Source organism: Cyprinus carpio, chromosome A23, assembly GCF_018340385.1.
Source record: "Cyprinus carpio isolate SPL01 chromosome A23, ASM1834038v1, whole genome shotgun sequence".
Taxonomy (NCBI): Eukaryota; Metazoa; Chordata; class Actinopteri; order Cypriniformes; family Cyprinidae; genus Cyprinus; species Cyprinus carpio.
Genome location: NC_056594.1, coordinates 12,562,348 through 12,587,442, shown reverse-complemented (window position 1 = coordinate 12,587,442; position 25,095 = coordinate 12,562,348). Strand labels below are relative to the sequence as shown.

General features: G+C 37.5%; 2 protein-coding genes across 5 annotated transcripts; one reads left to right on the top strand and one right to left on the bottom strand.

Annotated features, from left to right (window-relative positions):
• Positions 1 to 67: 67 nt before the first annotated feature.
• Positions 68 to 19,366, bottom strand: LOC109072221 (adipolin). Of its 2 annotated transcripts, XM_042713200.1 has the most exons (8): positions 18,108 to 19,358; positions 9,436 to 9,543; positions 8,426 to 8,537; positions 8,086 to 8,267; positions 5,653 to 5,761; positions 4,505 to 4,598; positions 2,736 to 2,814; positions 68 to 2,627 (listed from the first exon to the last, which is right to left on the bottom strand). In XM_042713200.1, the coding sequence occupies exons 1-8, from the start codon at positions 18,279 to 18,281 to the stop codon at positions 2,529 to 2,531; spliced, it is 957 nt and encodes a 318-aa protein (XP_042569134.1). In that variant the 5' UTR covers positions 18,282 to 19,358; the 3' UTR covers positions 68 to 2,528. The 2 variants fall into 2 exon arrangements, with proteins under 2 accessions (XP_042569134.1, XP_042569133.1); XM_042713199.1 differs by lacking the exon at positions 68 to 2,627 and having other exon boundaries at positions 2,631 to 2,814; positions 18,108 to 19,366.
• Positions 19,367 to 21,251: 1,885 nt separating this feature from the next.
• On the top strand, positions 21,252 to 25,095 carry LOC109072219 (45 kDa calcium-binding protein-like). Of its 3 annotated transcripts, none has more exons than XM_042713198.1 (7): positions 21,252 to 21,596; positions 21,951 to 22,259; positions 22,766 to 22,902; positions 23,123 to 23,236; positions 23,334 to 23,492; positions 23,587 to 23,762; positions 23,865 to 25,095. In XM_042713198.1, the coding sequence occupies exons 2-7, from the start codon at positions 21,952 to 21,954 to the stop codon at positions 24,039 to 24,041; spliced, it is 1,071 nt and encodes a 356-aa protein (XP_042569132.1). In that variant the 5' UTR covers positions 21,252 to 21,596; position 21,951; the 3' UTR covers positions 24,042 to 25,095. The 3 variants fall into 3 exon arrangements, with proteins under 3 accessions (XP_042569132.1, XP_042569130.1, XP_042569131.1); XM_042713196.1 differs by having other exon boundaries at positions 21,942 to 22,259; XM_042713197.1 differs by having other exon boundaries at positions 21,253 to 21,596; positions 21,945 to 22,259.

The following is a 25,095-nucleotide window of genomic DNA, read 5'->3' as shown; positions in this document are numbered from 1 at the left end:
ACGAACGTTAGCAAGATTTCAAAGCACATAAAAGTAATTTCTAGTCAACCGCAAGCATGCCCAGGTGAATGGATATATTTTACATTTATTGAATATAGTTTCATTTCCATTACACCACAATACAAGCAAATACTGTATATTTAAACAGGTTCGCTTACATTATTTTCACTTGTATTGAGATCTACTGGAAGGCTAGAAGACAATTAAAAAAAAAATCTGTTTTAATTGGCAGATACATTTAAACATAAATAATTTGTATGGAATGGAAAATTTTACATATTCTAATATGTATATGCATCTTAATTTCTGTATTTACTGAAGTTAACAACAAAGAAGACGTTTGGGGGAAAAGGAAGAAGAGTAACACATCTGAAAGAAAGCAAGAATAAACTTCCATGGAGATGTGAAAAACATTCAGATGACGTATTTGGTATTGCGGTAAACAAAATGAGAATCGATCATGGCAGTATGCTTTCCAAACACCACATTCATATACACTCCTTGATAAATGCTATTGTTTGGGACTGTTAGCTGTTGGACGTAAAAAATCGACTGAGTCATTCATCTTGTTTCTTTTCTTGTATTTGGCTGTTTCTTTCTTTTGGCCGAGTATAATGGAAAATCTGTTCTTTTATCAACAATCAAGTCACTACAACATGCTTTTCTGAGCTGCATAGTAAATAAAACTTTGTCTAGCTTGTTATATTTAAAAATAAAGGCATGTATGCACAAGAGGAGGTGCACATTTTGGGTAACACCTCCAAAAGATCATAAAATCCTTAAAGGAATAGTTCACACAAAAATGAAAAAAAAAGAAAAAAAAAAACGCTGAATTTTTTCTCACCCTCAGGCCATCCAAGATGAGTTTGTTTTGTCATTGAATCCGATTTTAAGAAATTCAGCATTACATCACTTGCTCAGCAGTTGTTCCTCTGCAGTGAATGGATGCCGTCAAAGAGCTGATTAAAACATCACAATAATCCACAAGTAATCCACTCAACTCCAGTCCATTTAACGTCGTGTAAAGGGAAAAGCTGCATGGTCACAAAATGTGACCACCACAAAAAGGGTCCATCACAAAGGTGTTTTAACTTTAAATCGTTGCTTTCAGCCAAAATACCATAATCCATAATAATGCTTCATTCAGTGAGAAAGTCCATCCCCTGTTGTCCTCTCACATCAAAATCCACCGGCATATTTGTTTAGAACTGTTTTTGTTTGTAAACAGTGCTTGATCTGTGCATATTTCTGTCCTGACTCAGACGAGATGGTGTATTTTAGGCGGAAACAGTATTTTGACGTTAAAAACATCTTAATGATGGATTTGTTTGTTAAAAACATGCAGGTTTTCATTTAACAAGATGTTACTTTATGGACTGGAGTCATGTCAATGGCGTGGATTATTGTGGTGTTTTAATCAAGTGCCAACCTCTCTCGAAACCAACACGGAAGTTACTAAACCTGCAATTCATCAACTGGCCACTAGAGGCTGGCTCCAAAATGGATTCAGTCCCATAGGCTCCCGATGTTAAAATGCCCAACTTTAAAGCAGAAAAAAATATGTTTACAGCCTGGTAGAAAAAGTGGTTTTGGTTTATATTGCTAATTTTGGGGTTAATTTTTTTATAACTCATCCGTTTAAATTATATTAAGCCTTAAAGTTCTGCATAATTAAGGGTGTGGCCACTTGAGTGACAGGTGGATTGCCACTGCTGTCACCACCGTCAAGCTATGTGGGCATGGTTTCAGCAACCAGCTCCCGCCTCTTTGCCCATTTTTGATTAACCGGGAGTGATGCGCTGCAAAGATGGCGACTGCTGGCTTCGCCCACTTTAGGCTTCAAAAACGCTCTTCAGAAACCTACGGGTGACTTCACGGACACTACGTCCATGTTTTTATACAGTCTATGGTTTTAATCAGCTGTTTGGACTCATTAACTGGTGAACAAGTGATGTAATGCTAAATTTCTCCAAATTTGTTCTGAATAAAAACAAACCCATCTTGGATAGCCTGATGGTGAGTCAATTTTCAACAAATTTTCATTTTGGGGTGAAATGTTCCTTCAAAACCTTAGATTAGCTCTCGTATTGTAGAAAACCTTTCACCGTAGAAACAAACTGTGTGTATAAACATTCTCTATATAAACACTATTAATTAAGAGAAAGGACATAACAACACAATGTCAAAGTACAAAAATCTCTTTGTATACATCTATAAATCACAAAATAGGACATGGTAAGTGGAAACAGTGAGAACTGATCTTTCCGAAGAGGTAAAAACCTCAATGTAGAAGGCACATGAGAGAGGCAGATGTGAATCAACTGTCCTCGGTAAAGTCTTTCAGTTTTGCATCCAACTGTCTCTGCTTTGTGGGTTTTAATATGTCCATGTCTTGTCCATGAACAAGCCGTAAGCTTTGTAGCAGTCATATATTGTCTCATGTGGATATATGGTGCTGGGTGATAGTCCAAAGAGGAGCTATGCAGTCTTACGTGGTCTGCCAGATATAGTCTGGCTGTAAAACAAGGCTATACCCCCAACAACATGCCCATGAAATCTGAACCATTCTGTATTGTGATCGATGCTCCAGCTGCATTGTCTACGAATATGGAAGTGTACTGCCCAGCCTGTTAGAAAGAAAACATCACATTATTCAAAGTCAATGTCAATCTGCAACACATTTTACTTAATCTTATGTATTTGAGGTTATTCAGCAAAATATTCACAACTCTTACCTGAAGTTCCAGCAGTCCATGGACAGATACTGTAAATATTTTGCTGTTGCTCTCAAGCCCAACAATCATTTCCAAGGATCTGCGTAACGGTACAGAAAACATTATTATTATAATTATAAATGTTTTTATTTTTTAAATTTGAGCAAAAGATAAACTAGTATAATTGTAAAATAATTCCATTATAATGAATTTCGGCACAGTGTTAAGTTTATTCAAAGAAATATCACTTTGTTTTGTTTTACATTGATAAAAATGTCTAAAAAGTTATAATTTCCCTTTAAAGGTCTGTATAAGTGCTTTCCAGCAATAGATTTTAGGAATTACCCTTCCTAAGACCAACAGGGACCCCACAAGTCAAAGGTGGCAGTAAAGGTTACTAAGGTGACAAGGACCAGACTGAAGGTGAGAGGACATTTTTTAAAGGCCTGCTCCATTTTAAGACAGGAAATGCCTTGCTGGTTCCACACAAGCTAGAACAGACAACATGCGTTACAGCCCATGCATTACTCACTAAGAGCAAAGAGCGCTTACAACCAGCAAACACTGGAAGAGAGTTTATCCAGATCTGCCACCCCCATTCCCCTTGCCCACCTCATGTACCCGTAGTAGTTTTTTTTTCTTTTAAGTAAATTCATTTTTGTTTGATTTGTGAAAGAGGATTTTTATGACATGCACTCACACGCTTAAGCCACTGAAATAAAAACCACATGCTCTGAATCTAAGAAGGAGCTCAAGAAAAATACTAATTTTCATCATAAGCGATGTATTTCTTAGAGTCTGACTCATGAATTTATATTGATGTGGATGTGGTCTGTGGACAACGGGTCCAAAATCGAATGTTAATAAATAGACTACTTGAGGGTGAATTATACATAATGTAATCATAATAACTTTTCTAGCAAAATTGCTGGTGCCAGATTTTCTCCTGGATGGTTTTGCTAACAGAACTGACACTAAGTGTGACAGAAAGACCTGAAATCAATGAAAATCACAAGAAACTCTGTGTGGCCAGTTGGAAACACTCTAAAATTCTAGCACATTAATTATATACCACCTGAATGATTCATTCATGAATCAGACATACTTCTCTCAAATGTACTTACATTACATTTTAGTCTGTTTATCACACAAATCTATTGTATGACTTCATAGGACTTGTACAGAGCCCCTACAGGGACATGGTGGAGGACAAAAATATAAGATGGAAGGAAAAATATTTTAAAGATTTGCGTTTGTTTGCAAAATGTTTACATTCCATGAGAAACACTGCATTCACTCGCAAAACTTATGCATTCTCACGCAAAAGTGTTGCATTCCCCCAAGAAACATTGCGTTCACTTGCAAAACGTATGCATTCTCTCACAAAAGTGTTCCAATCCCCCAAGAAATGTTGCATTCACCCAAAAAACGTAAGTGTTCTCTCGCAAAAGTATTGCATTCCCCCAAGAAACGTTGCGTTCACTCACAAAACTAGCCATTGACTTCCATAGTATGGAAGTTTCCGGGGATCAGAAACTGTTACCAACATTCTTCAAAATATCTTCTGTGTTCAAGAATAATAAAGGTTTTGAAGAACCTGAAGTAAATGATGACATAATTTATTTTTCGTGATCTATCCCTTTAAGCTATGAATGGCATTTTTTAATGGCATATTTAAAAAAAATACAAATGTTTCCCAGAAAAAAGTCATACAGTTTTGGAATGACATGAGGGTCATTTTTTTTTTTTGGGGTGAACTACCCCTTTAATGTGAGACAAAACAAACTTACGTATATCTGTGGCAGAGTGATTCAATGCAGATCAAAACTCGGACATTGTCTCTGGCTCTCAGCTGGTTCTTACTTTTCTTCACCTCAGTGTGGTCTGCAAGAAAGTACACAAAGTACAAAAAATTATATTTCCTGAAAATACTTTTCAGACATGCACTACAAACTGTTGTATGAAGAGTAAAGGCTGTTGAAATGTTGTTTGACACACAATGCCACAGCCAGTCATGTTTGACCTCCAGCCACGTCTAAATATTGGTCTCTTCTATAAGTCTGCAGTGGATTTGTGAATTTGTTTGGGGATGTTGATTTTCTGCCACAGTCTACTGCAGAGAGCCAATTCCTTTCCCCAAAGCTCCATGGTGGCGCCACAGCTTAGAAGAGTTTTGTATTCAGAGTCCCTGAGGCTTATTTCAGTGTAACTCCACATAAGCATTGCCTCTGAAATGACGGATGAAGGATCACTGGACCCCCTCTTTTGTTTAGAGTATAAAAAAAAAAAAAAAATGTGTGGTTTTGTGTTTTTTAGAGCGGGGCACTAATTTTTTAGCTTTTTAAACATGCAAGATTGTTCAAGACAACCTCAATCTCAGCAAATAAATGCAGCACGGTTGGAATGTAAGTTACAGGGGAATGTAATCCATCTGTTGAGAAAGTGCCAAGTCTGAAACAGATCCATTACATGATGGCATCTTCTGATAGAGATGACACTGCAATATTAATTTGTACTCCATGCATTTGTGTTTATAGCAGAGAAACTGAATTTTCCATTAATCTCTCTACTGTATTTGGTAGACAATTTTATCCAAAGCATTTGTAATGTATTTAAAAAAAATCTCCATATCATCCATACTACTGTATGTAATTACATATATATTATTAATATTATTAAATTACTATTTTAACTGTAAATTGTGTACCATCCATATACATTTGTACTTTAAAATCACTGTAAATTGTGTCCATTTTTGCAGTTCATGCATTCCCTGAATCCAACCCATGTTCTATTGTTTGAACATGGGTTTGCTTCCGCTAATCATTATCATACCTCCTAACCTCATGTCTAAGACTGAAAAAATGTAAGAAAACAAAAGATTACAAAAGAGACCAAGTTTGTTATTGGTGAGGTGAACCTTTCGACCTTTCCTTACCAATATGAACATTGGCAGAGAACTGATAAATTCCAGTTACAGGAGCTGTAAATCGGCCAGTGGACTGATCCATCCCCGTCCCTCTGAGGAAGGCACCTTTGGCAGGAGGCTGAAAGTATGAAACAGGTGAGAATTATAGAGGGCCTACAATGGACACACCTAATAACCATTGATTAAACATCAACACCACTCACTCTGAAAATCCTACTACGACTTGCATTCCAAGCATCTCAAGAATATGTTTTTCAGCAGAATTCTTGCTCTCCACACTCTAATAAACTCACATGCAAATCGAAGGATTCTGCATACAGCATTCAAAAATATAGCAGTTTTAGGGCTCAGTTTGGGAGCACATAACCATTAAATGGTTAGAAATATGTAGACATCTGCCAAGAATCCTCCAATTCTGTTTTTGATCATAACTGCACACTGCAGCCATGCCAGACCACATTATTCTGCATTACGCCTCCAGAACCCACCAAGATTTCCAGACTCAGACGCTTTTATAATGAGTCCTCCGATTAGTGTGCTAAACACTGTTCAGTTCTGCCATTTTTGTGCTGTCAGCTTTGAACACATACAATGAATGCCTTTCATACTCATGTCAGATCCCAACAGATATGCGAGAAGAGTGTACATTTATTTGACATGTATTTCTACACTGGATGAATAAAACTTTGCATTGACATTTACAAAAGTTATTTCATCCTTTTGACAGATTTGAAAGACTATATGATCGTAATTTCTTTAATACGGAAAGTAAGAATCATACATCCTCAGTGATCAGCAGAACTAAATTGCTCATTGGAGCTTAGATTAAATCTTGCCTACATTAATCAATCACAGTTTTTTCCCTGACTAAAGGACTCTCCAAAAACATGCTAACATGGATTTTTGGTGTGTGTTCTTGGCTGATCAGGGTAAAGCTCTTCGTTTAAACAGCACACTGTTTCAAATGGTGTCTATTTTTATACACACCACTCACTCGTCCAAAACCTCAGACAGAGTACCTTTTGTATACCACCAAGAAAGCAATCTAGCACGTTTGAAAAAGGATATATATATATTAGGAAGAGGTTGGCTTAGACCCTTCTTGATTGGCTGAGTAAACATTTGGCCAGTTCAGTGTGTTGTCACTAATGTTCACATCAAGAGTCAATCGGAAGGTTACAATCATAGGTGGCCTTAATGTCTTTAAAGCTGATTGGGGCGGAGTTACAGTATCTGTCTGACTGACCAATGGCAGACAGCTTATTGATTTTGTAATTCTGTTTGGTGATGGAATAATTACATACTTCACTTTGAACACATAAGTTGGAACAGTTTCAAAATGGTGTTTAGTATTCTGTAAAACTGTCACCATGAAGAAGCCAAATGGAACAAAGACAGAACAAGCCAATCTGAAATTAGTAGCAACAGACTGGAATTTCTTTAATTCTGGCAAAAGCTGATCCCGCTGCCGCAACGAGACAATCACATATTCGCTTTGGAAGTTGTACCATTTACTGTAAATGACTGTTTCTAAATAGCTGGAATGCTCATTTGAATTAACATTAATGTGAATTTGCTGTTCCTCAGTTTTATATTCAGTGTTTACTTCATTTTTGTTGGGTTGTTAACAATAATGTACTCTACATGCAGCACAAGTATAACTGATATAAAGATGCTCTTTTTTCTTGTTCATTTGCTGTTAAAAGTCTAGATATAGGCCTAATTGTGACTGATGCATCATTTGTAGTGAGTAAATAACCATAAGTTATAAACAATAACACTTAACAATAACAAATTGCATAACTGTAAAATGGATGATTAGAGACTGCTGAAAATTATAAGGGATAGTAATATTTATATTTAAAATAGAAAAAAGGTATTTTTGCGTTCATTCTTTGTCAAGGCAAAAAAGGGGGGGGGGGGGGGGGTAAAAATCTCACTGTGATTTGGGACAAATATAAAAGTCAAAATTATTGGATCACGGTTTCATTTATTTAAAATGATCGTATTATTAAAAGGTGGCTCTTTTTAGTGAATCAAACACATAGTACAGTGCTGTTTTCCAATTCCCTAAAATAATTAATGAGCAAGTTTTAATGAACAGCTCAAAAAGGAAAGTTGAGTCACAGTCGAGTCACTTCTTTTAGTGAATGAAACTATTAACTATGACATTTAAATCTGTGTAGAAACTGATTTGTTGTTCATGTGACAATGTGTAATTAAAGATACATCTGTCAGAAGTATTATGCAAAAATAAATGAATTAAATATATTACCAAAGATATGTTTTGTTGTTGTTTAATGTAAAGTTCAGATCAATAAGGTTTTATAGTATTTACGCCACTTTTTAAAAAGGCAGATATATTTCCATTAAGATGGATATATGGATGGATATTCCATTATGATAAAAGACAGATACAGTATATTTACTGTCTGCACTTACTGTTTGAAAGTTCTGCAGTTCAGCCAGAGTCTTTTTGTCCACAACGACAGGGCCTTTGAGTTTGCAGTGGAAGGCTTCTTCAATTCTCCTGTAGGAGGTCATACTCTCTAGGGTGATCAGAGCCGTGGGCAGCTGACTGGGTTCGTTGGGCCTGTCCACTGCTGCTCGTCTCTCTGTGGCTTCTGTTAAAGCAGATCACAAGTAGACACAACACTGCATGCATTTAAAGACACCTCATCAATGTATCTCTCAAAAGGTCCAGCTCATCTTCAATGATATTCACTTGATGATGAATAGAAAATATCCATCACTGAGATTTTTATGTGTTGCGGGCCCTTACCTTTGATCATTTCTTTGAACTCTCGCAGCAGGACCTCTTGAGTGACCTCTGCCCCAGGGGATCCTGGAGGTCCCTGAGGCCCTGGAGGTCCAGGAGGTCCCGGGGGACCGGGCTGATAAAAAAATATAACTGTTATATAATTTCAAATCAATTTATTCAAGACTCAAAAGAGCATCTCACTATGATGTGTTACAACTTGAAATCTATTAAGGCATGTGTTATGCAATATATTACAAATTCTCTGGTAGAGATAAATTAAACGTTCATTCTCAGTCAATCAGCATTTGAAGTGCAGTACATCTGCAACTGTGCTTGTTAATTCATAATGGCACCTAAAATTTCACATGTGTCTCTAGCTACATATTTTATTAATTAGCCATCACAAAATGTCTTGTACAGTCCTCTATCCATAATATTGCTTTCTTCAGTCTGAAACAGGAGAGAAATAAACACAGATCAAGCACTGTTTCCAAGTGAAAAGAGTTTTAAACAAATGGAGGAGCCATTATTGTGTATTATGGACTGGTATTTTGGCCAAAAGTGACAGTTAGAAAGTTAAATTAAAAATCCTGGATTTGTTTCTTACAAATACACAGCTTTTCACTTCACAAGACATTCTCTGTTAGATTGGAGTCATGCGGATTACTTATTGTGATGTTTTTATCAGATGTCTGGACTCTCATTCTGACTGCACTCATTCACTGGAGAGGATAAACTGGTGAGCAAGTGATATAATGCTAAATTTCTCCAAATCTGTTCTGATGAAGAAACAAACTCATCTACATCTTGAACGGCCTGAGAGTGAGTAAATTCTCAGCAAATTTTCATTTCTGGGTGAACTATTCCTTTAACTTGTTAAGACATTCTTGAATTCCAAATTTCAGTTCCAAGAATTGTTCTGTACATTCTGTGTGAATGAAATTCCTCTCCTTCCCACACTTTCAGCTCTGACTCACTGTCGATTATGTGTTTGACATTTGATAATATGTGATCGTAAAGCTTTTCCGCACCAGTGGTCGTTTTCGCTTTCGGCATTTTCCGGGAAAGTTGCCCACAGGTCTCTTCACAAAATCCATCCATGATCCAAGAGGGTCCACTCTCTGGTTCTCACTGACCTGCTGAATAAAAACACAGAAATGTTCATTTATATGGCATGCATGGTTTGCATATTTCTGTATAACTCGAAGAATTCTGGATATGATGCACACGTGACACATAATATTAGGTTTGGCTAGTGTACACGTCAGAGCGGATGCATAAAAAAAGGTATGCTACTCCCATTTTTATATTGGATATATAATGATTGAGTCGTTGGGGGATGTTCTAACTGTGTGATTTATCAGATATATTTAATTCAGAGATCATTCTCCAGTTGGCACTGAGTGCAGTGCATCATAGCTATATAACGAAATCCAATGAGTCATAATTTCTGTTTACAAACCCTCTCAGGAAAATTATGTCTAAAGATCCTAAAAAATGATGCCAGACATCAAGGCAGGTTGCACCACTGCAGTAAAGGAATGGGTCTTTTGTGTGGCATGCAGCACTACCTCATGCCAAACACAGTCAGTTATATTTTCTCTTGAGGACTTCACTCATTGCTTAATTATTCCTTCTCAGTAGTTCTCTCAGGTGTTTTGTGTAGTTTTTGCAGTAGGGTGTTTTGTGAAAAACAAACAGAGTTTTTCAAATTTGTTTTTTTTCAAAAGTTTGTTTGAGCGAGATGTTTGTTTTTGTCTAAAAATGAGAGGCCTGAGACATTGCATTATACTGTGGGTTCCTTTTTGCAACTTTTGCAACTGTTACAATTTAATTTATACTGTCAAAATGATTCCATATTTCACCAGTCATTAATCTCCTTGTTGTTCGTGCATTAAATTTCATCTATAAATTTCAAAAGCTAAGAAAAAGTTTCCTTTTTTATTTAAAAGGTGAAAACCCGCTCTACAATGACTTTTAACTGAATAGCATTTTGACACCCACAAATTTAACTTACACTCTACTAGAATACTAAACTAAATCTGAAATAATTATATAAATATGAAATATAAATACTTCTATAAATATAATTGTTACTTGACCAACAAACCACCAACAATGCTGTTTTTACTTAGATGAAACGCAAGGCTTTAGAAATCCAAGCAATTCAAATATGAATTGAATCTCCTTGAGCCCTTCCCTAAACTTCAAGTGACTGCGGTTGAGATAGAAACAGAGATAGAGAAAAGTTGTAGAGGTGAGCTGTCTGAAATGGAATTTGTTTAGGTTTGGCACAGAGACCTGGATCACTTATCTGTTAAACTAACATGCTGCATCTCTTCACAGAAAGACCTGCCTCATGTTAAGCCGTAATAAAATAACCTCGTTTTTCTTATACATCCTGGAATGAGACAAGCTCATATTTTTGCTTGGGTGTAATTTTTTTTTCTCTCCCTCTATTCTTGTGACAGGAGACAAAATAAACAACTTAACTAGCACACAAGCCTCTCGCATGTTGGATGTCTGAGTGTTATTGTTGTGAATTAGGAGCCTGGAGACAGACAGATTTGTACAGATACTGTTACAGCACAAGGCAATCCCTCAGATCTTCCACAAACACCAGGAGAAGACATCATTTGTTTCTTTTCCATTGTCTTTTATGGAATGCTTTATAAATACAGACTGCATCATCAGTATGTCAAAGCAGTGCAGAGCAGGCTAGTCATACCAAAAAAAGATCAGCAGAATTCTAATATTACAAAAAAGAACAAATGCTCTGGTCATAAAGTCCTCCAAATACTGTTGATTCAACATAGTTCTTTTAAGGATCAATATAGACTTTGGTGGGTATATTGAGTTTAATTTCCTGTGTTGAATAGAAGTATAAGCCACAGATGGTAACAAAGAAGCTAACTTAAATCTTAAAGGGAATGTATTGTCTTTTGGCCTCGCCAAGAGACTTAACAATCAGTTTCCTCAAGATTGGAAAGGTGGACAAGTCAACACATTCACTTCAAAATATACGAGGAACTTCCATTAACACTTCGAATGATCAGAGGTGGATCAGTCGGTGTCTGGGGAGGATCCATAATTCTGTCAAGACAAGGATTAACTTGCCTGAATTTCCTTCTTGGAAATGTCATAGAAGTTTGTGAAGAGACATCTACAGTATATCCAAGCAATCTCATTTCATGTTCCCTCATGTTCTTTACTCAAAAAGTATAAACCATTGTCTGACTGTCAGAAAGCAAGGATTCTGTAAGTATGGACATACAGTTAAAGATCTCTGAAATGCTTTTTGGATACAAAGGAACATTTTCACAGAAACTTTAGGCTGCTATGGAATGTGCAGCGGTCTGCTCAGTGCGATAAACTTTCCAATATTTCAGGGTGCTGTGTACACAGTTGATTCGGTTGACAGCGGTACCATGACTTGTCTGAAAAGCCCTATACGCTGAAGTATTTCAGATCATGACAGATCATGGCAAGCTGTTATTATCTCAGCATACCACTGGGGTGGATTTTTCTCTGATGAGTTTGTTTTGGGGCTGTTAAAACAGCAGAGCTGTGTGGAGCAAAGCTGCCAAATGCTCCATTAGAGACAGAGTAAAAAAAGTCAAGCTGAATGTTTTGACGAGAGTCTGAAAGAAAGCTGAGAAAAAGAGACTTATGAGACTTTAGAATAACCCCACTAAGCAAACACAAAGCTATTTTCATATTAATAAATAAACACATTATGGAAACTGCATCCAAAAAAAAAAAAAAATTATATATATTATTTTTAATTAGTTAAAAGTTTCACCCGAAAATTAAAATTGTGTTATTTACTTAACCTCATGTTGTTCCATATCTTCCTTTCAAACGGGGAAATCAAAAGAAGACATTTCGAAGAATGTTTCTGTCTGTTTTTGTCCACACCATGAACAGCCCCTAACTTCTAAATGTCTCAAAAGTATCTGCTAACTCTTCTGCAAGTGCAAGCAAGAATCTGTAATTACAAAAGTCATTTACTTACTTAGTGTGTCAAACTTCTGTTTAATTGTAAATGGTGGTTTGCCAAATGCAATTTCATTTTTTGGGGTTTACCAGAACAAAGTGCCTGGGTGATTCAATTAAATCTGCAGTGCACATATTAGTGTATTGTTAGAGTTGTTTCTGAGGATTGATAAAAAAGCATTGCAGTAATTAGTTTCAATGATTAACTTAATAGTCTTAAAGCATTATTTAGGTAAGAATAGAATTCACCATAACAATAACAATTTCAGCATAAACATATTAAACAGAATTATTTTTAGATTTGAACTTTGTTCAAATAATTAGCTTGATTAACAATGCAACATTTCTCCACAATTCTTAGTGCTCACTGTGTATTCAGAGAAAATGTTTTTAAAAAATCCATTTATTTTCAAGAGAAAAACGTCAGAGACTATTTTTGTGGCAGCACGCCACAGCAAACATAAACACGGCCATAAAAATCTGCCTGGAGGCCACAATCAACAATTATGCAGCAGTGTTTGATTGTGAAAAACCTTAAAACCTCATCTAGGCTGCATATCCATTTCATTACACAGTCTGAAGGCACAAAATGACACAAAATGTTTTTACTTGACATTAACTCAGTGAAAAGTATACAGTCCAGACTTTACAAACTGGGTCTGTTCTAACACAGCCATGAGGTTTAGTGAAATTTTATGAAGAAATTGCTTCTGTTTGTTGTTCTTTGTACCTCAGGTCCAAAATTTACCAGACATTACAGTAACACACTGACAAGTATGTAGCTAAAAATACCAAACCATTAGGTCTATTTCTGTCTAAATGTAAAATTTTGTAAAAGCATTCCAAATTCAAATGTCAATGTTTGAAATACTATTTGAAAATTAATCTATAAAACATGTTCCTCGGGACTGTTGTCAACACTGCAAAGATGCAGTAGCCGTTCCCTTAAAAATAACATCAGTTAACATTGAAAAATAAATAAAGCATGCAATACAAACACATCAGAAATAGTTGGCAAAAAACACTATACAGGTGCTTTACAGTGAAAATAGCGACTGAGGGCTTTCCCAAAGTTATTGTTGTTTCTTGAGAGGTGTATCATGGCTGTCTGTGCATTCATCCATGCATGGCTTGATGATTTTACCCATCCCATGCCTTTATGGAAGGATCCCCCTTTAACATATCAACAGATTTGCTTGCATCCTCCATGTCACACACCCATTACTTCCCAATTCAGCCACCATTTCTTGTATATACCCTGACATATGAAAGACAGCCACGAAGGACACCAAATATGGCTGTACACAAATATTCACTTTCCTTAGTCTCATGGACATGGCATGTGTGCGAGAGAACAAATTGAGATGATGGTATGTTCCCAAACACAGCTTTATTGGTCGGTACACAGATTTATGGGTTTGATTATATGGACGCATTCACACCACACCTCAGATTCTTACCTACAATTATGGCTTCTTTTGGTACCAAGTCATTACTGCTTTTGAACTCAGAACATAGAGATACAAAAAGAGAAATGATTATTTGGCTGGATATCAAGCAGCAGAAAGCTTCAAAGGCCATCATTTAACAGGTAACAGACCCGGCACCACTGTATATTTCATTACCGAGGCCTCATTATTCTGTAATTCCTTCCCTGTGGACAAGGTCTGATAACTAATACACTCCAAATGGTCAACAGATAGAGTTTTTCTTTCGCATGTATGTCGAATATTTGTTTGGCAGTTACCATAAAGCTCCTTTCATCACATTCTTACGTGAGCAGTGAAACAGGCAGTTAACTGCTTTGTTATTACTCGGGGGGGTACGCTGGAAATGCACCCATTATAGGCCCACAGGTCATTAAACAGTGACATCAAAGACATCTGAATCCAATTTACTCTGTCTTCACTCGTATCAAGCACAACAACATGTATGTGTCAGAATACACTCGTAACTTTACAAAACTAACATGTAGGCCAGGTAATGAGGCTTTGTGTTGTTTTAATAACTCTTGCTGTTCCATGCCATTATAGCAGGGTAAACTTTGTTTAGATATTTATATGTATATCAAGTGTGCATTCCTGGCTAGTGAAGACATGTGAGAGGAGGGAGAGCCACAAGTCTTATTATGAGATCTGCTGAGGAATTATCCTGCCCTCCTCTTGCCATAAAAAAGTCAAAGAGTTGAAGAGAGTCTGATTGCAGCATCACACCTGCTTTGTGTGCAAATTATAATGTTGAGCTAGTTTGCACTGGTGCTCATTTCCCTTATTATCTGTGGTAGGTCAAATGGACAGCTGAGAAATACTTCAGATAAACACCTAGCGACGTACCGTAATGCTGCACTCACCATAATTCCTGTGGGTTTTGTGATTGTGAAAGTTCAGTAGTAATTTTGAACACAAAAGAGATAAAACAGTAATTTTAAGATTATATCTAATGTACATAGCTATGTAATGCATACTATTTCAATTTTAACTAATGAAAAAATGTGTGAGACGTTCATATGAAGTGCTATAGGAAAAGTTATGTCTTTTGGTTTAGGACAGGTTTTTTGATTTGAGTTATTTGTACCCCATTTAATGTCTGTACATGCTGGCAATATTTGATTTAAACAGGTAACTCATCTTTTTGAATAATCATTAAAATAATCGTCTCAAGAGACTTCTTTGTCATTTGAATTAAACTACACAGGTCACGCAGGATATTTTGATTCACTAAAAGGAACCGGCTCATAAGAGTCATTTGTTCTATGAATCGAACTACACTGGTTGCACTTCACTGTATGTTTTAAGTCACTAAAATGAACAAGCTCATAAGAGTTGTTCATTTGTGAGGTGAATTACACTGGTTGCACTATGTTTTGATTCGTTAAACAGAACCAGATCATTATTGTCATTACACTGGTTGCGCTGTATTTTTTGCTTCGATAAACGAACCTCATAAGATCCATTTGTCTGTGAATCTAATTACACTGGTTGAATTACCTGTTTTTTGATTTACTAAAAAGAAGCATATCATATGTTCATGAATCAGACTACACTGGCCATGTTGATTTTGAATGAAGCCCTCATCACACCCTGCTAAATAAGTAAATGTAAATGAAAAACGCAGAACTCAGTGACATCTCCAGGACAATAAGCACAAAGTAAAAGAATGATATTGGGATTTTAAGAATTGAATAGGCCAATGACATATATTGGTAGCTGGACATCAAGTAGCATATGGATCCTACAGAACCCACCTATACCTGTAAAGATGATCTCCATCCCTATGAATGTCACCCAGGGTCCCCAGCCCAAGTGACGCTTTCTGGCAATGACAAATCTGGCAAAACATTGGGTTTTAGAGTGATTATGTCATTACTCTCTGATTGTATGGGACAAGATGAAAAGAATGTTAGTAAGGGAAGGGAGAGTGGCTAATCCTTCTCGAGGTGTCCTCTTTCAGGACCCTTTCTGTGAGGCTTTGTGAGGGGCTTATGCAGCCTGATGCCCCAGTTTTTTCAGGGGGCCACACCGCCCCTATCGGATGTCCCAGACACAGCGGAGTCAGCCTGGCCTGTGAATGACAGAATCAATGGGCTGGGAAAGAGCTCTGCCAAGGGTCTTTAAATATCTCCCCACCTAACCTTCCCAGGAATTACATCATGGCAGCCTGCCTGTGCTGGGCCATAAAGATGAGGAGACAAGGAGGAGAAGGTAGCGAAGGACACACCTGGGATGCAATGAAGGTACAGCATCGAGAGTTTGACTCAAGGTCAACTGTCTTTACACTCAGAAAATTGCTAGTAAATTATATAAATAATTACAAAGAACATTGCAAATAACATTGAGTTAAACCCAAAATCTGAAGAAATAAGACTGAAATAGTGTGTTCTTAAAAAACATAGGCCTACTTAATCTTTCGTACATGCAATTTGACTGTCCCTTTTTGAAAATTCCTTCATATTAATGTCAAAATAAACACAATGTGAAGATAAGACAACCAGACTGTCACAACATACTTCAGTGATGTGTAAAAATAAAATAAGAAAATAACCCTTGTCAGCAAAATCACTGAAGCAGTAGAAGCAGTAGAAGCAGAGAGTGGTTGGCACAGGGGTAGCTGGGAGTTACTTGAGAATGCCAGCTCTATGGGTGGGCTTAGACAGGAGCTAATTTTCCAGTGGAAACCCTGATATCTAAACAATTCAGGAGCAATAAACAAATATTTTTTTATTTTATATGCAAATGCAAAAGAGTCCCTGTTTACCATTCTCATCATCCGTAACCTACTGACACCACAAGTCTCAAATAACAAACAAGCCCGCTTTCACGGTCTGGCAGAAAACCCCTACTGAGAGGACTAATCGATGCTCTGATCAGGCCTTCTGAATGTGCATTCTTCACATATCTCATGCTTCAATCACCATTTCACAAATTATAGCCTGCAAACTGCTCGATTTATCATTCTGAATCTCATTCTGTTGAGCTGTTCTGAAGAATTAGACCAGTGTAATTCTCAAGAAACATACATGTTTGAGTCTGTGCTAAGCTAATCAAAAATGCGTGTAGCATCTCCATCATGGGCTTTGGATGAGCTCGCTGACGACTTCTGCTCAGGCGCATTTACAAAGTATGAAAGACTACTGTAAGTGCCAAATGCAGTCAGCTTTGCTTTCTGATGAGTGTGCTGACATATTTAACAGAGCATTTAAAAAACATCATTCTGAGGTATTTTCTCTGCCTGGCTGTTACAGGGTAATTTGGCACACTATGAGAAATGATTGGTCACTAAATGCATGACATTTACACATTTGGCAGATGTTTTTATCTAAATAACTTAAAGTGCATTTCAGGTATATAATTTATTATTCTGTGCATTGCCTGAGAATCCTTTCAGCAGTCATTACTCCAGTCTTCAGTGTCACATGATCCTTCAGAAATCTTTCTAATATGCTGATTTGGTCCTCAAGAAACACTTCTTCTTATTATGTTTAAAAAGGTTGTTCCGCTTGATAATTTTGTGGAAACAGTGAATTAAGTTTTTTTCAGGATTCTTGAATTAAAAATAAATAAATTAAAAGAACAACCTTTTATTTGAAATATAAATCTTCTGTAACATTAAAAAAATGTCTTTACTGTCACATTAAATCTTACTGACCGCAAATTTTGAATGTTAGTGTATATAACCACTGTGTTGTATCATGTCTTCTATCATTTTCAAGCCCCAAGACATGTTTTCACAGCCTTGAGACTGACTGATTAGTGCAATATCAGAGGTTTGTTATTAAAAAGAAGACACGTGATAGAACAAGCCAAAAAAATCAACCGTCATCAAAAACACAGAATAAATAGCAGCCATATGACATACCCTGAAAATATGCAAAAATTTTACCTTTAGCTTCTCCTATGGGCCGTACTTTAAAAAGTACACTTTGACTGCATATTAGTACTTTAAGATACTAACATGTACACTTAAGGTACAAATAAACACTTTTTAGGGGTAGGTAAGGTATGCACTTTTCAGGATGCTGCCTCAGTAACATGCTGTTGTAGCCCTAAAGGGACAATTTTTTAACATTTTTTCTAACAGTGATCTTACATAAAACAATAATAGAACACTTCTAATGTGGAATCGTAAGCTTATTCATGTGCAGACCTGGGAAATGAACATTTAGCTTAAACATATAAGAAAAGCAATGAGAAACTATCCTGGCATTTACCTTTGTGCTGCCATCCAGCTCCTCACTGTTGGAAAGAGTTGTGTTGAATGCTTCGGTGTCCTGTGGAGCAAGGTCCTTCAGTCTCTTACGCATCTTCCCGCCTTCAGCCCACCCTAGAAGGATGCACTGGCTCCAGAGCACTGCCGTCACCACAGCTAGCAGCCAGCAACGCATCTTCAGCCCACCAGCCAGGACTCCGTAGTTGGGTCAGAAAGCAGACTCTTTCTCACTGCGGGAAGTTCTCGACTTCAAGAAATACAAAGGAACAGCGAGACGTCCCACACGCTTGACCTCACTGGAAGAAGAATACTGTAATAGGCAGGCAAAGTGATTAAGGGACTTGTCCACTCCACCTGATACCTCAGCCTGGTCTTGATCAGTGTGAAGCAAGGGCTCTTTAGGCAAAAACAAAGAAAGCTTACTCGACTATGAAATGTGTCAAGTGTGGAGTGGTCCTGAGAAATGACAGGTCATCGCTGAGCTGACAGCAAATAAACCCATTAGTGAGATTTTTCACGCTTCCTGCCCCATGGGGGGGGTAGCAGAGGGCAAGTGAAGAAGGTCCCAGTGTGGGAAGGGGGGGCAGTGGATAGAAATTACTCTCACTTTCTCTCTGGTTCTTTACCTCCGTCTCGCTCTTACTGAGATGTGGAGTCTCTGCGGTGATGCATCTGAGCCGATTCTCTGGTAAGCAGTGCTGAGGTCTTGCCCCATCAGTCTTCACATGTGGTTGCTTCTTGAAGCCGAAGTAGGAAAAAAATGTCCTGAGGGAATTGGTAGTTGGAAACACTCCAGTTTTTGTAGCTTTTGGCCTTTTCGGTCCCCCACGGCCAACTTCAAACCACAGAAGCACTTGATGGGACGATCGCACCCAAATGCATCAGCCCAGCTTTGCAGGATGACAAAAACACATGCAAACTCACCTCAAAGTGCGAGATCTGTGTGGACTTTGTGGTAGGTCTTGCTCACAGTTGTGTTTTCACCCTCTCCAGATCTTATGCTGTTGCTCCTGCACTTTCTCACTCTGCTTACAGGAGGACTCGCAGCAGAGTTTATCACAGCCCCCTCTCGGTCTCTCGCTCTTTCTCTCTCTCTTTCTTTCTGATTCCCCTGCTTCTCTTTTCTTCATCAGTGAAACTGGCAACCTCAGTGCGCTCAGCCCTGTTTTATCTCACTAACGAAATAACTCAAGTCTTGAGAGAGAGCTCTTCAGCAGGCAGACTCTAGGGAATGCGTGTAGGTGTAAATCTGTGTGTGTGTTTGTGTGTGTGTGTGTGTGTGTGTGTGTGTGTGTGTGTGTGTGTGTGTGTGTGTGTGTGTGTGTGTGTGTGTGTGTGTGTGTGTGTGTGTGTGTTTGTGTGTGTGTGTGTGTGTGTGTGTGTGTGTAGTGTCCTACTTTGCAGTAGCTCTCTACATGTGACATTTAGTCTCCGAAAATTCAAACAACTCAGAAAGAACTGCTTCAGGGTTGTAGAAAGTGATATTTCACCAGCTGACTAGATATCTGGTCTTTTAGAGAAGAGATAAATGTTTATATGAATTGACCTGGATTAACCTGATAACATGAACTACATCCATCTGCATGTACACATGCCAAGATGACTGTTAACATATTCCATATTACAAACAATATTTTCCCATTATGTGCAACAACTTGCAAAACATGGCATTTAGGGTGAGTGTAATTTTAGTGACCTTGACAGTATTTCTTCAATATAACCAAAATCTGTTCATGTTATTAATCAATTATTGTTCTTACTGTAGCACCTTAATGTAAAATGCATGATCTAATGTATTAATCTAAGTGACAAAACACATTATGCAGATTTGTGTAACTTTGTTAATTGTACAGCACTGTTTCCTAGCAGAGCAACATTACTGGGAGATATCTACATTCCTTGGCGCTCTTCCCCCCTCTGATGGCTGGAAATAAAGCTGCAGTAAAAAATTCATTTCTACAAAAAAAAAAAAAGGGGTCAGTCTAGTGATTTTATGTACATTAATTTAATATGCAGATTTAATGTATATTAAATCATTATGACAATTGCATTACGTTTTGTATTATGTATTATTAAAACAATTTAAAATAACGGTTTTCTATTTTAACATATTTTAAATTGTAATGTATTCCTGGGATGGCAAAAACTGAATTTTCAGCAGCCATTACTAATGTGATGCAGAAATTTTTCTAATATGCTGATTTGCTTCTCAAGAAGCATTTCTTATTAGTATCAGTGCTGAAAACAATTTTTGCTGCTTAAAATGGAATCTAAAAGTTTGGGGTAAGTACGATACAAAAAAAATATTGTTTGTACTATGGGATATGTTTTAACATTCTCAGAATGTGTACATGCAGATGGAGGTATTTCATGTTGTTAGATGACCTCATATAAATTCATTTAAATGCTCAGATCTTCTCCAAAAGAACCAGATCAGTCAGCTGGTCAAACATCACTTTTACATTACATCGCTTTAAAGCATGTTCTATACCAGTTTTTTGAATTCTCCAAGACTATTCGTGTTGTTTTACTGTGTTTTTGATCAAATGAATGCAGCCTTGGCGAGCATTCTAACTATTTTATCTATTAGTTAATTTTAACTATTCATTCTTGTCCAATTTACAGAATATAAAAAAGTAACAGTGTCCAAAACTGCATAAGCTGATAAGCAATGGAATTTAAATGACAGAAATTTAGGACCTACCATTGTCTACTAACTAACCACATTACACACCTTCTTGATCTGCTCTGGGCAAAGGTACACTAGTGAGCAGGTACTTCTCCAACACACAGAAAAATAGCAAAACAAGAGACTGATTAACCTCAGGGTCTATCGGCCACCATCATTTAATCTGTGTACCAGGTCCAGGACTGCTAGTGATGCATCATGGACTTTCAGGCACATCATGTTCATAATAAAACTTTAATCCCTGTGTGTTTTCTTTAACTGTTCATGGGGCCCAATGGAGAAATTAAAAAAAAAAAAAAAAAAGTGAGTCTGAGATATCTAAACAAGTAAGGCATTCAGCACAGACGATAAGAGAAAAAAACTGACATTAAAGGTAAGCAGGCATTTGTCTCAGTGTACGTTATATATCATAGGCTGGTACAGCAGATGGCGATATGTGCGGTATCCGCGTTATCCCTCACCTCAGGTTACAAAAGAAGAAGACACGCGAGCCTGACAACATCGTAGCAATGTTTCTTTGCTCATCGCCTTTCTGTTGTAAGTCTTCGTGAGCTCTTGCGGTCATCGGGCTGTCCTGTATGTGTCTGAGTGTTATCTGAGTCCAGAGAGGGAGGACGTCGCGTTCAGGGCCATAAACCGCTCCAGCGAGCAGCGTTTGATCTCGAGTGGCGACGTGTACAGGAACTGCGCGATGAGCTGCAGATAAACAGTGCGCTCAAGCTGCTTTAAATACAGCAGGTCACTGGTCTCTGTTCATTCATCTGATATTTTACTTTTGGAAAGGACCGTTCAAACGTACAGGTAGGTAGCTTGTTATTTATTTCCGTTCACAAGCTCATTCGTTCAGACAGGTGTTGTCAAACATTATGCTGATTCATGTTCAGTACTGAGCGCCAACTATTGAATGAATTTGTATAATTCTGTCAGTGCATCACGTCCTAAAGAAGTATGTTTGACCAAGCTAGTGTGTGTGTGTATGCATATAACCTTACACAAATTAACCATGGTTTTGCTACACTAACCATAGTTTAACCATGGTATTTGTAGTAATTGTGGTTATGCAAATGGTAATCAATACACCAGAACATTTCGTAAGAGTATGCTTATGTTTGTTTTAATGTGATTTTATTTTTCTTTTCGTTTAAGCAGTAAAACCATGTCTAACCGGAGAAGATCTCAGCCTGGCCGCCTGTGCGCCTCAACTTTGGCAGTATTTGTGATTTTGGCTCTTAATGTTCAGGCCAGGCCAGCAAATATGTCTGCGTTAAAAGACAAACACCCCAACAGCAAAGAGGACAATGAGATCCTTCCACCTGACCATCTGAACGGTGTAAAGATGGAAATGGACGGTCACCTCAATAAAGGCTTTCATCAGGAGGTGTTTCTGGGGAAGGAGATGGAGGAGTTTGAGGAGGATTCAGAGCCCAGAAGGAACAGGAAGAAACTTATTGAAATCTTCACCAAGTATGTACACAGCTGTGGAAACAATGCGAGTTTCACATGATGTGCTTTGGGTGTCATTCTAAAGGCATTTCTCCCAATGAACACACAGTGAGCAATTATTGCAAGTTGTGATGAAATGAAGGTAGATAATAGATCTTATCTTTTGTGATGTGACACATCGGAGTGAAACAGAATGTAAGGTGCAGTCTTGGTTCTATCTGTCAGCTGTTGATTGGATAGAGGCAGCTCTTAATGCAAGCTTGCAGTCAAAAGAACAGGGTTACAACAAAATGATTGAAGTCCTGCATACATCACCAGAGAGAAGTCTGGTATCTTCGTCGGAACATTGAGTTATGATATTCTAATTAAATTACAAACTAAACAAAAAATAATGAAATGCATGCATGGATGAATTGTTCACAATAAGATGCTTTTTGAAAACAGGATTTCCAGAATTCCAGTGACTTAAAAATATCACTTAATCTTGCCTATTGCTGCATCATCAAACCTTTACTCTCTGCTTCTAGGGTGGATATTAATAAAGACAGGAGTGTCAGTGCTAAAGAAATGCAGCGCTGGATCATGGAGAAGACAGAAGAACATTTTCAGGAGGCCGTTAAAGAAAACAAGCTCAGTTTTCTTGCTGTGGACCCTGATGGGGATGGTAAGTGGATATTGTTATTTAGACCAATGGCATAATGAAATGATCTGTCAAGTGGAGATATGTTGAATCAGATTTCTGGTATGTTTAAACATGATTCGTAGTTATAAAGGTTCCCTGTGTTTTACTAGAGCAAAATAATATGCATCCTGTTTTTGACATCTGGCATGATGATTTCATAACACTTAACAATGGCCAATCTGCTCAAATTGATCTCTTGCAGGACATGTAACTTGGGATGAATACCGTGTGAAGTTTTTGGCCAGCAAAGGTTTTAATGAAAAAGAAGTAGCTGAGAAGATAAAAAACAATGAAGAACTTAAAGTGGATGAAGAAAGTAAGTTGCGATGCAGAAGATGCATTTGCCTGATATGGTCTAGTATTCATAACAAAGCCATTGAAAATGATATGAATAAAATATGGCCTCACTACAGCTCAGGAGGTTCTGGAGAGCTTGAAGGATCGCTGGTTCCAGGCAGATAACCCTCCAGCTGACCAGCTGCTGAATGAAGAAGAGTTCCTCTCGTTCCTGCATCCAGAGCACAGCAGAGGCATGCTGAGATACATGGTCAAGGAGATCGTCCGAGATCTTGGTAAGCATATAAATCTGAAACTCATAGCCAAGAAATGGCCACACATTTCTTGTGGTTCTTACTGGTAACCAAACCTTATATGTTTTCTAAACAGATCAAGATGGAGATGGAAAGTTGACTCTTGCTGAATTTATCTCCCTCCCCATGGGAACTGTGGAAAATCAGCAGGCCCAAGACATCGATGACGATTGGGTTCGTGAAAGGAAGAAGGAGTTTGAAGAAGTCATTGACTCTAACCATGATATGATTGTAACCATGGAAGAGCTGGAGGTTGGTCCTCTATCATAAGTGCTGTTAAAGGATAAGAATACTTTTACAGCATCCAATTTGAATGTATATCTGTGCCTTGCTGATATTCCTTCTGTCGAACAGGAATACATGGACCCTATGAATGAGTACAACGCCCTGAATGAAGCCAAGCAGATGATTGCTGTGGCAGATGAGAACCAAAACCACAACCTGGAACTAGAGGAGATCCTTAAATACAGCGAGTACTTCACTGGCAGCAAGCTCATGGACTACGCCCGTAACGTACACGAGGAGTTCTAAGACGGTCTCCTCAAGTCTTTATGAATAAGAATAGCATGTATATATCGCTAAAGTGTCACAAGGATGATCATTGCTTGCTTCCCAGACTGGGATCAACAAGTGCATTCGGACATGTTTGTAAATGTACAAAACCTTCTCTAATGTTGCAATGCTCAGCTATGACACATTATTAGGTCTTTGCCTTCATAATGTCATAGACGTGATTTCCATTTGAGCCCCATAAAGTTCCTTATAAATAATTTTAGACACTGTCACTTTCATCAAGTTTTTTGAGTGTTGGTAATTGAGAAATGTCTGTATATGAGGAATTGGTGAGGGGAAAGACTGTTTTCCACATGAAAAAAAAAAAAAACAATTATAAGAGTAATGTAAATAATGCAGTAGTTTGGAGTGCCATAATATATAAATGAATGCATTTTGGGTGGGTTGCTTTTGACAGGGTTGGAGCTTCCTGATTTTGTGTTATTTCCAAAGATGACAAAGCCAGCAAAATGATTTAGGGTGGTAGTTTTGTGAAAACTAACATACAGGCCTATAACTAGCACTTCTATTTTGAGATCTCATTATTAAATGCAAAAATGCAGTGGAAAAGTCTAGTTAAGATATATTATTTGAGAGTTCATAGAATAATGAATCCGTCCAGATGTGACCTATTTGCACACTGAAGCGTTTTTAAGAACCCTGTTAAGTCACAATTGTATATAGCCTGCATATTTTTCTTTTATTACTTTTAAGAATTCAGTTCACCCTGTTACCTCAGCAGTCTTCTTCAGTCAAATGTTAGTTAGTATAATATAGTATATTATTCCTGACATTTATATTGATATTGATGTTTCTCCATTGACATATGTATTGTAAAAAGTCATTCAAAATGATTTAATTTAAACATAAGAGAAATGCTTTGAGAGGAATTATATTATTAGGAACTATAATTTTCCCTTTTTAAAATGCTATGAAAAATGGAAGGAGTGATGTGTATTTTCTGGATTTGAGAATAAAGTTTTATTTAAATACACATTTGCCTCAAAAATATTAGGCTAATGTGTCTATTGAC